The 16,081-nt window shown below is 39.7% G+C and overlaps 1 protein-coding gene across 1 annotated transcript in view; it reads right to left on the reverse strand.

The window, feature by feature from the left end:
• Positions 1-16,081, reverse strand: part of SEC61A2 (SEC61 translocon subunit alpha 2) — a 35,645-nt gene that overhangs the window by 14,086 nt on the left and 5,478 nt on the right. The window contains exons 4-6 of the mRNA XM_027592066.2: positions 12,434-12,512; positions 505-636; positions 272-381 (exon numbers count right to left, since the gene is read on the reverse strand). Of these exons, the coding sequence (XP_027447867.1) occupies positions 272-381; positions 505-636; positions 12,434-12,512 (321 nt within the window). The remainder of the gene's footprint in view (positions 1-271; positions 382-504; positions 637-12,433; positions 12,513-16,081) is intronic.

Raw genomic sequence — 16,081 nt, forward strand, 5'->3', positions numbered from 1 at the left:
AACATCAAAAAGTAAAAAATGTGCATCTAAGAATCAGTGAAATACAGCTGATCCATAATTCCTTATACTATGCAGCAATCAGGCTACTAAAACAAATTTTAATTTTTTTATATCAACACAATTTATACATGTCACTTCAACAATCAAAATCTTATAATTAAATAATTCAAAAGCAAGAAAACTAATGTATCAACCACTTAAAGAGTTGTTAGAAAAGAAAAAAGGGATCAAACTGTTTTGTTATCTGCAGATGAAAAACTGGATTTCTTACCTGAATAATGATAAGGAGACAGATGCCAGCACCCATTTCAGCAGGATCCCCATACATGCCCGTCATGACATACACAATGGCTTGCCCAATGGTAATGATCATACCAAATACTGACAAAAATTGGGGGAAAAGGAGTACATGCTTACAACCAAAGACAAGAAAGACTAGAAAAATATCTTTACCACAAAATTCTCAAATTTGGAAAAGACTCTTTAAGTGTATTAATAGCTCACGTTTCTGGGCTCCATTGAATAGAGCTCTATCTTTGGGTGTGTCTCCAACTTCAATGATTTTGGCTCCAGCCAACAACTGCATAATCAAACCAGATGTTACAATTGGGGAGATACCCAATTCCATTAAAGTTCCTGTAGAGGAGAAGGAAAAAAGTAAATAATCTTTGCTATAACTAATGCAGATTAGTTTACAAGTGTTGTAATCCTTCATTATGTCTATTAAAACACATGCTCAAATGTTAATAGGCACATATTCATTCTTTAAACACTGATTAACACATTTATTTACTTATTTTTTTTAAGATTTTATTTATTTATTTCAGAGAGAGAGAGCATGAGAGGGGGTTGGACCAGAGGGAGAAGCAGACTCCCTGCTGAGCAGGGAGCCGGATGCAGGACTCGATCGCGGGACTCCAGGATCATGACGTGAACCGAAGGCAGTCGCCCAACCAACTGAGCCACCAGGCGCCCTATTTACTTCATTTAATTTTTTTTAAAGATTTTATTTATTTATTTGACAGAGAGAGACACAGCGAGAGAGGGAACACAAGCAGGGGGAGTGGGAGAGGGAGAAGCAGGCTTCCCGCAGAGCAGGGAGCCCGATGCGGGGCTTGATCCCAGGACCCTGGGACCATGACCTGAGCTGAAGGCAGACGCTTAACGACTGAGCCACCCAGGTGCCCTATTTACTTTATTTATTAACACAACCTTGCAACAACTCATTGAGTCAAATTTACTATCCCCAAAAAAGGTAAATTTCTATAAATTCTAAATTTAAAATGTTAAATTCTTTGAAAGAAATCTTCCAAAATTTCTGTTCAAATCATTATTTTTAAAACTTACACTGAACATTTTATTTTAATGCAAAATAAGAAGTACATACCAAGCCTGAGAATTAAATACCAAGTTAATAAAAAAATGACATTTAAGAATATTTGTGACTCTTCTAATTCAAATTCTAAAATTACAGAGAGAGTCATCTAAACCAATGTTGTAGAACATTTAGTGAGTGGCATGAAAAATGTTCATGACTTAGTGGATAGAAAAATAAAAAATTTGGAAAACAGTATTACAGTTAGATTTCAGTTAATACTTAGGTGGAAAAATAGTTTCCTGATATTTTAGTCAGGTTGTCAGGATACGGTTATTTTTACCCAGTGAGAATTATTTTTCTTCTTTTTGCCTCTCTTGATTTTTTAAGTTTTTTTTTTTTAACAGTGAAAAATAAGAAAACCAAATATGCCAGTGTACAAGTTAACATGTAAAACGAGTAATTCTACATCATCAAGAATATGTTTCCACTGGTCATTCTGTCGTACCACAACCTTAAATCCTGGCTTTTATAAATGTTGAAAAAGTACCCTTAATATGAGAAGAGATTCCATCCTGGGAGGATTCTTCACGTCTTCTCAAATATTTCAACAGTAAAAGGTAACAACATTTCTTACTGTTAAAACCAGCAGGTAGAGAAGTAGGTAGGAAGGTAAACATTTTTTTTAAATCAAATCACAAAATTTTAACTGTCAAATGGATCTAGTCTGAGAATAAATACAGTCAAATACAGAATAAATACAGTCAAACTTTGATGACAATTTCATATAAGAAATATGGCACCTCAAATCAGTAGGGAAAAGGATAAGTGGACCTCACCAAATGACTGGCCATTTGTAAAAAATTACACCTGCATTTCTTACCTCATGACTTACGTCAAAATAAAGGCCCGATGTATAGAAAATTTAACTATAAGAGACAAATGACAAAAATACTAGAAGTAAGTATGCTTATCATCTCGGAAAAGAAAAAAACTTCCTAAGCATGACAAAAAAAACCTAGAACCCACAATGAAAAAGATGATGTTATGGTTAGATACAACTACGAAAATCCCACGCACTAAAACACTGCATAAAAGTTTAAAAAAAAAAGGGGGCAGCATAAAAGTTAGAAGAAAAATACTTGAACACAAATGAGAGTTCCTATCTCCAATATGCTAAGAGTTCTCCCAGGATCAGTTAAAAATGAACAAACCAATAGGAAAAAAGAAAAAAGGAGAAAGAGAGAACACAGTATGGCTGCTCCCAGTGATGGTCTTTCTCAGGAAATACTCACAGTGCAGGAAGGGACCCCCACACCCAGATCTGAACTATGTAACCCTGACACTCTAACCAAAGCTGACTGAGCCCGGTGTAAATCCTGTAGTTTGGAATTTTGAGCTAAGAACCAAAGAACCCAGGAATTTGGGGAGCTAAATCCCAAAGAAAAAGTTGCCAATCCCTGCTTCCAATCTAAAGCTGCCCTGGTTTTCTCTCCCAACCCAGGCTTCGTTGTTCTACCTCCTCTATGAAGTCCAAAAAATGATCACTACCTTTCTAATAAATTCCATTTTTGTGTTTAAACCGGTCAGTAATTTTCTATTGCTTAAAACAAGTCCACTCAGAAAAAATTCAAATATTCAATAAAAATATAAGATTATGTTCAAGCTCGCCAATATATAAAGAAAAACAAATTAAATAACAGATACCATTTTTACCTTCCAAAAACTAAAAGACTAATAATATCCACTGTTGGAAGAAAAATATTCTCATATACAACTGCTCAGTGTATAAAATAATACATCTTTTTGGAAGTTAATTTAGCATTATTTATCAAAAACTTAGGTGATATGTACCTTGCACAGTTAAACTTCTAGAAATTAATTCTGTTAAAAAATGACAGGAGGGGCGCCTGGGTGGCTCAGTTGTTAAACGTCTGCCTTCAGCTCAGGTCACAATCTCAGGGTCCTGGGATCGAGCCCCGCATCGGGCTCCCTGCTCCACGGGAGGCCTGCTTCTCCCTTTCCCACTCCCCCTGCTTGTGTTCTCTCTCTCCCTGTCAAATAAACGAATAAAATCTTAAAAAAAAAAAAAAATGACAGGAGAGAGCATTACAGTGATAGCATTCATGGTAGCACTGGTTAAAATGATACAAAACTGGGGAAAAAAACTAAATGTGTGACAGAAGAGGACCCTAATGGCCTGGAATCACACTTAAAGGACTCTCCTTACTTTGTCTCTAAGACCTTTATGATCTGGCTCTTGGACTCATCTGTAATACCGTGTTCTACCTCATTACTCCTTTCTTTTCTTTTTTTTCTAGCCACACTGACTCCTCATCCTTCCCTGAGCATATGAAGCACACTCCCATCTCGGGGCCTGGGCACATGCTATTCCCTACAATGTTCCTCCCCCAGATCGTCACATGGCCTTCTCTCTCGTGTCCTGTAGGTCTCTGCTCCAATGTCCCTCCCCTCACCCAAAATGTACTTCATGAGAGGACATCTCCCCAAACAGAATAATATAAACTCCGTGACAACGGGGACATTGTCTTGATCACTGCTCTAATCTCAGCGCCTAGCACAAAGCTCGCCACAGAGTAAGAACTCAAAAAAGACCTGAATGATTAAATAATTCATGACACAGACATAGAATGGAACAGTATATAGCCTATAAATAAAACAACTCTTCCAAGAAATTGAGTAAACACACTAAGTAGAATACTTACATAATTTATCTTATCTTTTAGTTAAAAAAAAAAAAAGCAAGCACGGGGGGCGCCTGGGTGGCTCAGTCATTAAGCGTCTGACTTCAGCTCAGGTCCCCGCGTCAGGCTCCCTGCTCCACAGGAAGCCTCCTCTTCTCCCTCTCCCTCTCCCCCCGCTTGTGTTCCCTCTCTCTCTCTGTCAAATAAATAAATCTTTAAAAAAAACAAAAACAAACCCCAGTCGACCCTTGAACAATGGAGGGGTTAGAGACACTGACCGCCCCCATGCAGTCAAAAATCCATGGATAACTTCTGACTCCCCAAAACAAAAACATAACTACTAATAGCCTATTGTTGACCGGAACCTTACCAATAACATCAACAGTCAATTAACACATATTTTGTATGTTATGTATTATATACTATATTCTTGTAATTAAGTCAGCTAAAAAAGAAAATGTTATGGAGGGGCAGAGCAAGATGGCGGAGGAGTAGGAGACCTGGATTTCGTCTGGTCTCAGGAATTCAGCTGAATAGGGATCAAACCATTCTGAACACCTACGAACTCAACAGGAGATGGAAGAAGAGAGTAGCGACAACTCTCTGAACAGAGAAGCGACCACTTTCTGGAAGGTAGGACGTGCGGAGAAGGGAATCCGAGGCGATATTCGGGAGGATAGACGGCGGGGGAGGGGGCCTCCGTCGGCCGCTTCTGGCAAGTGCTAGAGCCGCGGAGCACAAAATCGGAACTTTTAGAAGTCGGCTCCGCAGACGGACATCGCTCTAGTGGCTAAGCAGGGGGTGGAACCCTTGCAGGACAGTGTGGTCTCAGGACCCTCGGGGTCACAGGAAGACCGGGGGTGCCTGAGTGCGGCAGAGCTCCCAGGGATCGGAGCGGGGAAGCCGGCTGCAGAGACGGAGCCGAGGCGCGGGCTCTCAGCTCGGGGTTGCCATAAACTGTGATCCGTGGCCCAGTCGGGCCACTGCTCCTCCAGCAGGGACCCAACAAGCGGCAGAGCCGGGGAGACTCCCCTTCCTCCCCCGGGAGGAGCGGCGCGGGAGCGCACCGCAGGGATCTGCTGGGTTTGGAGACTCCACACGGGGTCGGGTGCCAGCGATAGAAACGCTCGGTCACAGGCCGGGTGAGCACGGAGTGCGGCCGGAGACCGGGGACAAGGGAGTGACTGCTCTTCTCTGGGGGCGCACTGAGGAGCGGGGCCCCGAGTTCTCAGCTCCTCCGGGTGGAGATTGGGAGGCCACCATTTTCACCCTGGTCCTCCAAAGCTGTACCGAGAGCTTGCAGGGAACAAAAGCTCCTGAGAGCAAACCCGAGCAGCTTGCTTAGCCCGGACCCACAAGGGTGGGACAATTCCGCCTCCGGCAAAGACATTTGGGAACCACGGCAACAGGCCCCTCCCCCAGAAGATCAGCACCAACAGCCAGCCAACACCAAGTTTACCGATCAAGGAGAACGGGAGAACTCCAGCGCTAGGGGAATACTGCACATAGAATTCATGGCTTTTTTACCATAATTCATTAGTTTTTCAAGGTTAATTTTTTCACTGTTTTTTTTCTGAATTTTTCTTTTTCCCTTTTTCAAACAACATCTTATCAATCCGTTTTTTAAAAAAAAAAACCTTTTTATTTTTCATTTTTAGAGTCATATTTTTATCCCTTCATAGTAGTTACCCTTATTTTTGGCATATATATATAAGTGGTTCTCTCTTTAAAATGTTGAGATACAATTCTTCTAACAGATCAAAATATATCCTAAATCACCAGTGTATGGCTTTGTTCTAGTCTCCTGCCTGATCACATTCTTTTCTTTTTTTTCTTTTTTCTTTTTAAATCTTCTTTCTTTTTAAAAAACAACTTCTTATCAATTCCTTTTATAAAATCTTTTATAATTTTCATCTTTACAGTCATCTTCCATCCCTTCATTGTATCAACCCTTATTTTGTACATATATAAGTCTTTCTTCCTTTAAAATTTTAGCAGGCACTTTCTTCTAACAGACCAAAATATGCCCAAAAGCTAGTGTGTGGCACTGATCTATGCACTAGCCTGATAGTATTTGATCATATTCTGTTTTTTTTTTGTTTTGTTCTGTTTTTGCTTGTTTTTATCTTTTTCTTTTCCCTTTTTTTTCTCTTCTTTCTTTCCCTTTCTTGTCCCCTGGTTTCAGGTCTTTTCGGGATTTGTATAGAGTATATTTGCTGGAGACGTTGTTAACCTGTTAGCATTCTGTTGTCTTATTCATCTATTCTCCTCTGGACAAAATGACAAGACGAAAAAAATCACCTCAGCAAAAAGAACAAGAGGTAGTACCGTCTGCCAGAGACCTACTCAATACGGACATTAGTACGACGTCGGACCTAGAGTTCAGAATCATGACTTTAAAGATACTAGCTGGGCTTGAAAAAAGCGTGGAAGTTATTAGAGAAACCCTTTCTGGAGAAACAGAAGAACTAAAATCTAACCAAGTCGAAATCAAAAAGGCTATTAATGAGGTGCAATCAAAAATGGGGGCACTAACTGCCAGGATAAATGAGGCAGAAGAGAGAATCAGCGATGTAGAAGACCAAATGATGGAAAATAAAGAGGCTGAGAAAAAGAGAGATAAACAACTACAGGATCCCGAGGGCAGAATTCGAGAGATAAGCGATACGATAAGACAAAACAACATGAGAATAATTGGGATCCCAGAAGAAGAAGAAAGACAGAGAGGGGCAGAAGGCATATTGGAGCAAATTATAGCAGAGAACTTCCCTAATGTGGGGAAGGAAACAGGCATCAAAATGCAGGAGGCACAGAGAACCCCTCTCAAAATCAATAAAAACAGGTCAACACCCCGACACCTAATAGTAAAACTTACACATCTCAGAGAAAAGAGAAAATCCTGAAAGCAGCTCGGGAGAAGAGATATGTAACCTACAATGGTAGAAACATTAGATTGGCAACAGACCTATCCACAGAGACCCGGCAGGCCAGAAAGGACTGGCATGAGATCCTCAGAGCACTAAACGAGAAAAAAATGCAGCCAAAAATACTATATCCAGCTAGGCTATCATTGAAAATAGAAGGAGAGATAAAAAAGCTTCCAGGACAAACAAAAACTAAAGGAATTTGCAAACACAAAACCAGCCCTACAAGAAATATTGAAAGAGGTCCTCTAAGCAAAAAGAGAGCCTAAAAGCAGCATAGATCAGAAAGGAACACAGACAATATACAGTAACAGTCACCTTACAGGCAATACAATGGCACTAAATTCATACCTTTCAATAGTTACCCTGAATGTAAATGGGCTCAATGCCCCAATCAAAAGACACAGGCTATCAGATTGGATTAAAAAACAAGACCCATCCATATGCTGTCTGTAAGAGACTCATTTTAGACCCAAAGACACCCCCAGATTGAAAGTGAGGGGGTGGAAAACCATGTACCATGCTAATGGACACCAAAAGAAAGCTGGGGTGGCAATCCTTATATCAGACAAATTCGATTTCAAAACAAAGACTGTAATAAGAGATGAAGAAGGACACTATATCCTACTTAAAGGGTCTATCCAACAAGAAGATCTAACAATTGTAAATATCTATACCCCTAACGTGGGAGCAGCCAATTATATAAGGCAATTAATAACAAAAGCAAAGAAACACATTGACAACAATACAATAACAGTGGGGGACTTTAACACCCCCCTCACTGAAATGGACAGATCATCTAAGCAAAAGATCAACAAGGAAATAAATACTTGAAATGAAACACTGGACCAAATGGACTTCACAAACATATTCAGAACATTCCATCCCAAAGCAACGGAATACACATTCTTCTCTAGTGCCCATGGAACATTCTCCAGAATTGATCACGTCCTAGGTCACAAATCAGGTCTCAACCGGTACCAAAAGATTGGGATTATTCCCTGCATATTTTCAGACCACAATGCTTTGAAACTAGAACTCAATCACAAGAGGAAAGTCAGAAAGAACTCAAATACATGGAGGCTAAAGAGCATCCTACTAAAGAATGAATGGGTCAACCAGGAAATTAAAGAAGAATTTAAAAAATTCATGGAAACCAATGAAAATGAAAACACAACTGTTCAAAATCTTTGGGATACAGCAAAGGCAGTCCTGAGAGGAAAGTATATAGCAAGGCAAGCCTTTCTCAAGAAACAAGAAAGGTCTCAAATACACAACCTAACCCTACACCTTAAGAAGCTAGAGAAAGAGGGCGCCTGGGTGGCTCAGATGGTTAAGCGTCTGCCTTCGGCTCAGGTCATGATCCCAGGGTCCTGGGATCGAGTCCCGCATCGGGCTCCCTGCTCCTTGGGAGCCTGCTTCTCCCTCTGCCTCTCTCTCTCTCTCTCTGTCTCTCATGAATAAATAAATAAAATCTTTAAAAAAAAAAGAAGCTGGAGAAAGAACAGCAAATAAAGCCTAAACCCAGCAGAAGAAGAGAAATCATAAAGATCAGAGCAGAAATCAATGAAATAGAAACCAAAAGAACAGGAGAACAGATCATTGAAACGAGGAGCTGGTTCTTTGAAAGAATTAACAAGATTGATAAACCCCTGGCCAGACTTATCAAAAAGAAAAGAGAAATGACCCAAATCAACAAAATCATGAATGAAAGAGGAGAGATCACAACCAACACCAAAGAAATACAAACAATTATAGGAACATATTATGAGCAACTCTATGCCAGCAAATTAGATAACCTGGAAGAAATGGGTGCATTCCTAGAGACGTATCAACTACCAAAATTGAACCGGGAAGAAATAGAAAACCTGAACAGACCTCTAACCACTAAGGAAATTGAAGCAGTCATCAAAAATCTCCCAACAAACAAAATCCCAAGGCCAGATGGCTTCCCAGGGGAATTCTATCAGACATTTAAAGAAGAATTAATACCTATTCTCCTGAAACTGTTCCAAAAAATAGAAATGGAAAGAAAACTTCCAAACTCATTTTATGAGGCCACCATTACCTTGATCCCAAAACCAGACAAAGATTCCATCAAAAAGGAGAATTACAGACCAGTATCCTTGATGAACATGGATGCAAAAATTCTCTATTCTATTCAACATAGTATTAGAAGTCCTAGCCACAGCAATCAGACAACAAAAAGAAATCAAAGGCATCCAAATCGGCAAAGAGGAAGTCAAACTCTCACTCTTTGCAGATGATATGATACTGTATGTGGAAAACCCAAAAGACTCCACCCCAAAAGTCCTAGAACTCATACAGGAATTCAGTCGAGTAGCAGGATATAAAATCAATGCACAGAAATCAGTGGCATTCCTATACACCAACAACAAGACAGAGACAAATCAAGGAGTCGATCCCATTTACAATTGCACCCAAAACCGTAAGATACCTAGGAATAAATTTAACCAAAGAGGCAAAGGATCTGTACTCAGAAAACTATAAAATACTCATAAAGAAATTGAAGAAGACACAAAGAAATGGAAAAACGTTCCATGCTCATGGACTGGAAGAACAAACATTGCGAAGATGTCAATGCTACCTAGAACAATCTACACATTCAATGCAATCCCCATCAAAATACCATCCACCTTTTTCAAAGAAATGGAACAAATAATTCTAAAATCTGTATGGAACCAGAAGAGACCCCGAATAGCCAGAGGAATGTTGAAAAAGAAAAGAAAAGCAAAGCTGGCGGCATCACAATTCCGGACTTCCAGCTCTATTACAAAGCTGTCATCATCAAGACAGTATGGTACTGGCACAAAAACAGACACATAGATCAATGGAACAGAATCGAGAGCCCAGAAATGGACCCTCAACTCTATGGTCAACTCATCTTTGACAAAGCAGGAAAGAATGTCCAATGGCAAAAAGACAGTCTCTTCAACAAATGGTGTTGGGAAAATTGGACAGCCACATGCAGAAGAATGAAACTGGACCATTTCCTTACACCACACACAAAAATAGACTCCAAATGGTTGAAAGACCTAAACATGAGACAGGAGTCCATCAAAATCCTCAAGGAGAACACAGGCAGCAACCTCTTCCACCTCAGCCACAGCAACTTCTTCCTAGAAACATCGCCAAAGGCAAGGGAAGCCAGGGCAAAAATGAACTTTGGGATTTCATCAAGATAAAAAGCTTTTGCACAGCAAAAGAAACAGTCCACAAAACCAAAAGACAACCGACAGAATGGGAGAAGATATTTGCAAATGACATATCAGATAAAGGGCTAGTATCCAAAATCTACAAAGAACTTATCAAACTCAACACCCAAAGAACAAATAATCCAATCAAGAAATGGGCAGAAGACAGGAACAGACATTTTTCCAAAGAAGACATCCAAATGGCCAACAGACACATGAAAAAGTGCTCCACATTGCTCAGCATCAGGGAAATCCAAATCAAAACCTCAATGAGATACCACCTCACACCCCGTCAGAATGGCTAAAATGAACAAGTCAGGAAACGACAGATGTCGGCGGGGATGTGGAGAAAGGGGAACCCTCCTACACTGTTGGTGGGAATGCAAGCTGGTGCAACCACTCTGGAAAACAGTATGGAGGTTCCTCAAACAGTTGAAAATAGAGCTACCATACGATCCGGCAATTGCACTACTGGGTATTTACCACAAAGATACAAATGGAGGGATCCGAAGGGGTACGTGTACCCCAATGTTTATAGCAGCAATGTCCACAATAGCCAAACTGTGGAAAGAGCCAAGATGTCCATCGACAGATGAACGGATAAAGAAGAGGTGGTATATATACACAATGGAATATTATGCAGCCATCAAAAGGAACGAGATCTTGCCATTTGCAACGACGTGGATGGAACTGGAGGGTGTTATGCTGAGTGAAATAAGTCAATCAGAGAAAGACATGTATCATATGACCTCACTGATAGGAGGAATTCTTAATCTCAGGAAACAAACTGAGGGTTGCTGGACTGGTGGGGGGTGGGAGGCATGGGGTGGCTGGGTGATAGACATTGGGGAGGGTATGTGCTACGGTGAGCGCTGTGAATTGTGCAAGACTGTTGAATCACAGATCTGTACCTCTGAAACAAATAATGCAACATATGTTAAGAAAAAAGGAAAAGAAGAAGATAGCAGGAGGGGAAGAATGAAGGGGAGTAAGTCGGAGGGGGAGACGGACCATGAGAGACGATGGACTCTGAAAAACAAACTGAGGGTTCTAGAGGGGAGGGGGGGTGGGGGGATGGGTTAGCCTGGTGATGGGTATTAAAGAGGGCACATTCTGCGTGGAGCACTGGGTGTGATGCACAAACAATGAAACATGGAACACATCAAAAACTAATGATGTAATGTATGGTGATTAACATAACAATAAAAAATTATTAAAAAAAAAGAAAATGTTATGAAAAATGTCCTAAGGAAGAAAAAATACGTTTAGAACACTGCGCTGTATTTATTAAAAAAAAAAAAAAATCCACATATAAGTGGACCCACACAGTTCAAACCTATGTTGTTCAAGGGTCAAATAAATATAAATTTATATATGTGAATGTACATGCAGAGAAAAGGTCTGGACAGATATTCACCAACCTGTTATCTTCCCAGGAGTTCCCCCTGAGATGCAAGACTTTCATTTTCAGCTTTATATAAAACTGCATCAAATTTTGGTGCATTTTTTAATGATTAACCATTATTTCTATTTTAATCTAAAAAAATTACGAACAAAACCCCTCATGATCCAGTCCCTACCTATCTCTTTAGCCACTGCCTTATGCACATGGGCTTCTAGCTCAGTCTGCCCTCTCCCATTGCTCCACATACTGAACTCCAATTCAAATGCTATTCCAGTACTATCGCCTCTGACACTGCAGATCAGGGTCTTTCAGGCCCATGCAAAACCCACGGACCAGACTGCAGAGGGTCCATGAAGCTACAAAGGTTTTATGCAAAATCTGCGAGTGTGAGTGTATATGATTTTTTTACTTGGGAGAGTATACATAAATTTAATTAGTTATATTCAACTAATGAATCATTAAACATTATATCAAAAACTCATGATGTACTATACGTTGGCTAGTTGAATTTAAATTAAATAAATAAGTAAATAAAGTAATACTATTGAAAAAAAAATTTGAGTCTCAAAGAAAATATGACCCATAAAAGGATGGAGGACAAAGCTCCCGATGGTGCTATTACTCCATTCTCTGTTGTCCGTCTACACTCTGTACATATTTCTATTATTACAATACATACAGAGTTTTGTTAAGTACTTACGTGTTGGTCTCTTTTCCTAGGCAATGGGTTTCTTTTACCATATGCTCCCCACCCCTGTAGACATCAAAATAGTTGTTTCCACATTTTCACATCTACTTGATGTCAATACTAATGCCTCGTACGAAGGCAAAAAAAAAAAAAAAGAAAAAAGAAAAAAAGAAGTACATACCTCTGTTGGATGCAAGAATAACTCTCATCCAGTAGAAAGGATCTGCAGAATCTGATGACATGATTCCAAATAGTGGTATCTATAGTATTACATAAAACAGTTTCTAAAAATGCATTATGTAAATTAAGTTGGAACTTAATTCATACTTCTTTTACTTAATATTTGCAATACTTAAAAAAAAAAACACTACTTCTCATGTTCTGTAACAAAACAAGCATACCCTAAAGGAAGTTTTTTAACAAAAATAAAAACAATAGAAATTACTACTTACACAAATCTACTAGTACACATACCTATCAGGATGAAGATTTGTTGCACAACAACGTGAATACACTTAACACTACTGAACTGTACGCTTAAAAATGACTAAGATGTAAATTTTAGTGTTTTTTTTTACAATTAAAAAAACACTCCATCAGTAAATTACAGGATATATCCATCCAGTCACAGAATAATTTTGCTAAGCTCTGGGTACTAATGACAGCCACAGTCACACTCTAAATATAAGACTGAAGATTACATATATACACACATATATATATATGTGTATATATATAGTGGAATATTATGCAACCATTGAAAAGAAGCTTTTAATGGCAAAAAGAAGTGCTTATGTTGTAATACCAAGTATGACACTGTGGTTCTCAATCTGGGGCAATTCTGCCCCCCAGGGGACATCTGGCAATATCCAAAGACATTCTGGTTGTCACAACTTGAAGGGAAATGCTACAGGCATCTAGTGGGTAGAGGTCAGGGATGCTGAACATCCTACAATGACCCCACAACAAAGAATTAACTGGCCTAAAATTCAGTGCCATTGTTGAGAAACCCTGCTATAAAAAGAAAGGTACAGAATTATATAAATGAAAGTTCAATACTATAAAAATGTGTAAAAGATAAAAGTGTAAATACTTAAAGTCCTGAAGAGTAATTATCTGTAGGTAGTAGGATTATGCCTGACTTTTTCTTCATTCTTCTCAGCATTTATCAAATTTTCTATAATAAGTGCATATTACTTTTTCATCAGAAAAAAAAAAGAAACTCTTCACTTCAGAATGTTTCCTATTATATGACCAACATTGAGGACATAGCACCTGGTCATAACCCTTCCCTCACCATGTGGGGATCAGACACAAAGAAAAATACATTTCCAATTTCAAAAACCTTCTTTATACAAAGCTGATTTTTTTTAAAGTTCCAAAAGATGCTGCCAACGATTCTGAACAATCCGTCTGGTCAACCTCACCCTTTCTGGACATCTGGATTTATTAGCTGGGTAGCAAAACTGGTGAAGCAAGAAGCATGGGTATTTTATGTACCCTAACGCTGCAGACACTCTTCAGCTAATGTGAGAGACAGGGAGGAAGGAAGTTACTGTATAAAAACCAATTAACACTACAGGACAGTCCACATCACAATATTCCCTAAGTGGGAGAGAGGTCAGTCAAATTACTCTGCTTAATTGCACCTGATAGAGATGGCCATCACCTCCACAATTAGATGATTTGTGGGACATTGAACAAGAAAAAGTCAGCCAACTTCCTCTAAGTAATGGCATTCCCTCCTTTCCTGAAGACAACAGGATTATTAAACTCAGTGTCTGATTTTATTCCTCTCAGTAAAATCCATAGCTATGGGTTTATGTACAACAATAGTTGAGAAACAACTCCCCAAAGCATAAGAAAACACACTTTTTTTTTTTTTAAGATTTTATTTGACAGAGAGACACAGCGAGAGAGGGAACACAAGCAGGGGGGAGTGGGTGAGGGAGAAGCAGGCCTCCCGCCGAGCAGGGAGCCCCATGCGGGGCTCGATCCCAGGACCCTGGGATCATGACCTGAGCCGAAGGCAGACAACAACTGAGCCACCCAGGCGCCCCAAGAAAACACAAAACATGTACAATAGTAGAAGCTACCAAGAGTGAAAAAACCTAAGGAAAAAATGGGTGCCTGCGTAGCTCAGCTGGCTTAGCATCCAACTCGATCTCAGCTCAGATCTTGAGATCAACTCAGGCTACTGAAATCAAGCCCCACATTGGGTTCCATGCTGGATATGGAGCCTACAGGGAAAAAAAAAAAAAAAAAAACTAAGGAAAAAGAAAAAAATCCATAAAGCAGCCAAAGAAGAAAAGGGATCATGAACTTGAAGCACTGGTGGTCATGGGGGCGAGAAAACTTCAGACAACTGAGAAGTAGAGAGCCCAGCACGAAGCTGCTCCGAAAGTCAGGATGGGAAGGCAACACAATCCTCACAATTCCCACAACATTCCAAATCTGGAGAAGAGCAGGCTTCACAAATAGCCTTATCTTTTTGCCTCCTTTGGTTAGAAGGGACTAGAAACAGCAGCTGGGAAGAAACGGATGAGAGAAGTGAGCAATGGGGCTCTCTCCTGGTGACAATTACAGGGCCACCGTGAGTTGGGAATGAAGGATGATCTGAGGTCAGCCTTCTTCAGTCACCTGGTGAGAACCACCTTCGAAGAAGAGACAGCTGACCCAGGTAACAATTACTGTACTTATCACACCTTATCTCACCTCCCACCACTCCCTCAAGCTAGAGAAAACTGGGTGAGGGGCACCTGGGTGGCTCAGTCATTAAGCATCTGCCTTCGGCTCAGGTCATGGTCCCAGATCCTGGGATCGAGCCCCACATGGGGCTCCCTGCTCCAAGGGAAGCCTGCTTCTCCCTCTCCCACTCCCCCTGCTTGTGTTCCCTCTCTCGCTGTCTGTCTCTCTCTCTCTCTCTGTCAAAGAAGTCAGATCTTTTAAAAAAATAAAGAAAGAAAGAAAACTGGGTGAAACAGGAGACCCCAAGCCCTTTTAACTGCGGCTGGGAGGGGAAAATAAACCTGTCTGAGATTCAGTGGAAAGAGAATCAAGAAATCACTAGCACTGGGCAGAACTGCCTAAACATGAGAAAGACATGAAAAACAGGATAGCAACTATGCAATTATACTGCAGAAAAAAATAATAAAGTAACATAAAATGCACAAATTAATTCATTGCATGAAACAGTTGTGAGAAATACCACACTTTTTGAGTGACACAGTTCCTATGGTTCTTGGGTTCTAGCAGCCAAGCTTAAAATACTTACTACCTAGCCCTTCACAGAACAATGTTTGCTGACCCTTAGATTAGAAGATTCAATATTGTCAAGAAGGTAATTTTCTCTAAATTTATCTATAAATTCAAAGCAATACAAATCATAATCCCAGCAAGCTTTCTTATAGGAACTGACAAGCTGATTCGAAAATCTATACAGAAATATGAAGAAACGAGAATAACCAAAAACCACTTTGAAAAGGAAAAACAAAGTTGAAAGACTTTTACAACCTGATTACAGGACTTAATATAAAGCTACGGTAATCAAACAGTGTGACCATAACGATGGAATATACATGAATGGAACAGAGTACAAAAATATATGCACACTTACGCAGTTAAGTGATTTTCAACAAAGATGCCAAGATAATTCAATGGGGAAAGAATAGCCTTTTCTGGCTATCTAAACAGAAAAAAATGAATCCCAACCTTACTTACACCATACACAAAAATTAACCTGGACTAGATCACAGTCCAAAACATACAAGCTAAGACTATAAAATATTTAGAAGAATACAGGAGAAAATCTTCACAACCTTAGAAGATA

The sequence above is a fragment of the Zalophus californianus genome, chromosome 9 (assembly GCF_009762305.2).
Source record: "Zalophus californianus isolate mZalCal1 chromosome 9, mZalCal1.pri.v2, whole genome shotgun sequence".
Classification (NCBI taxonomy): domain Eukaryota; kingdom Metazoa; phylum Chordata; class Mammalia; order Carnivora; family Otariidae; genus Zalophus; species Zalophus californianus.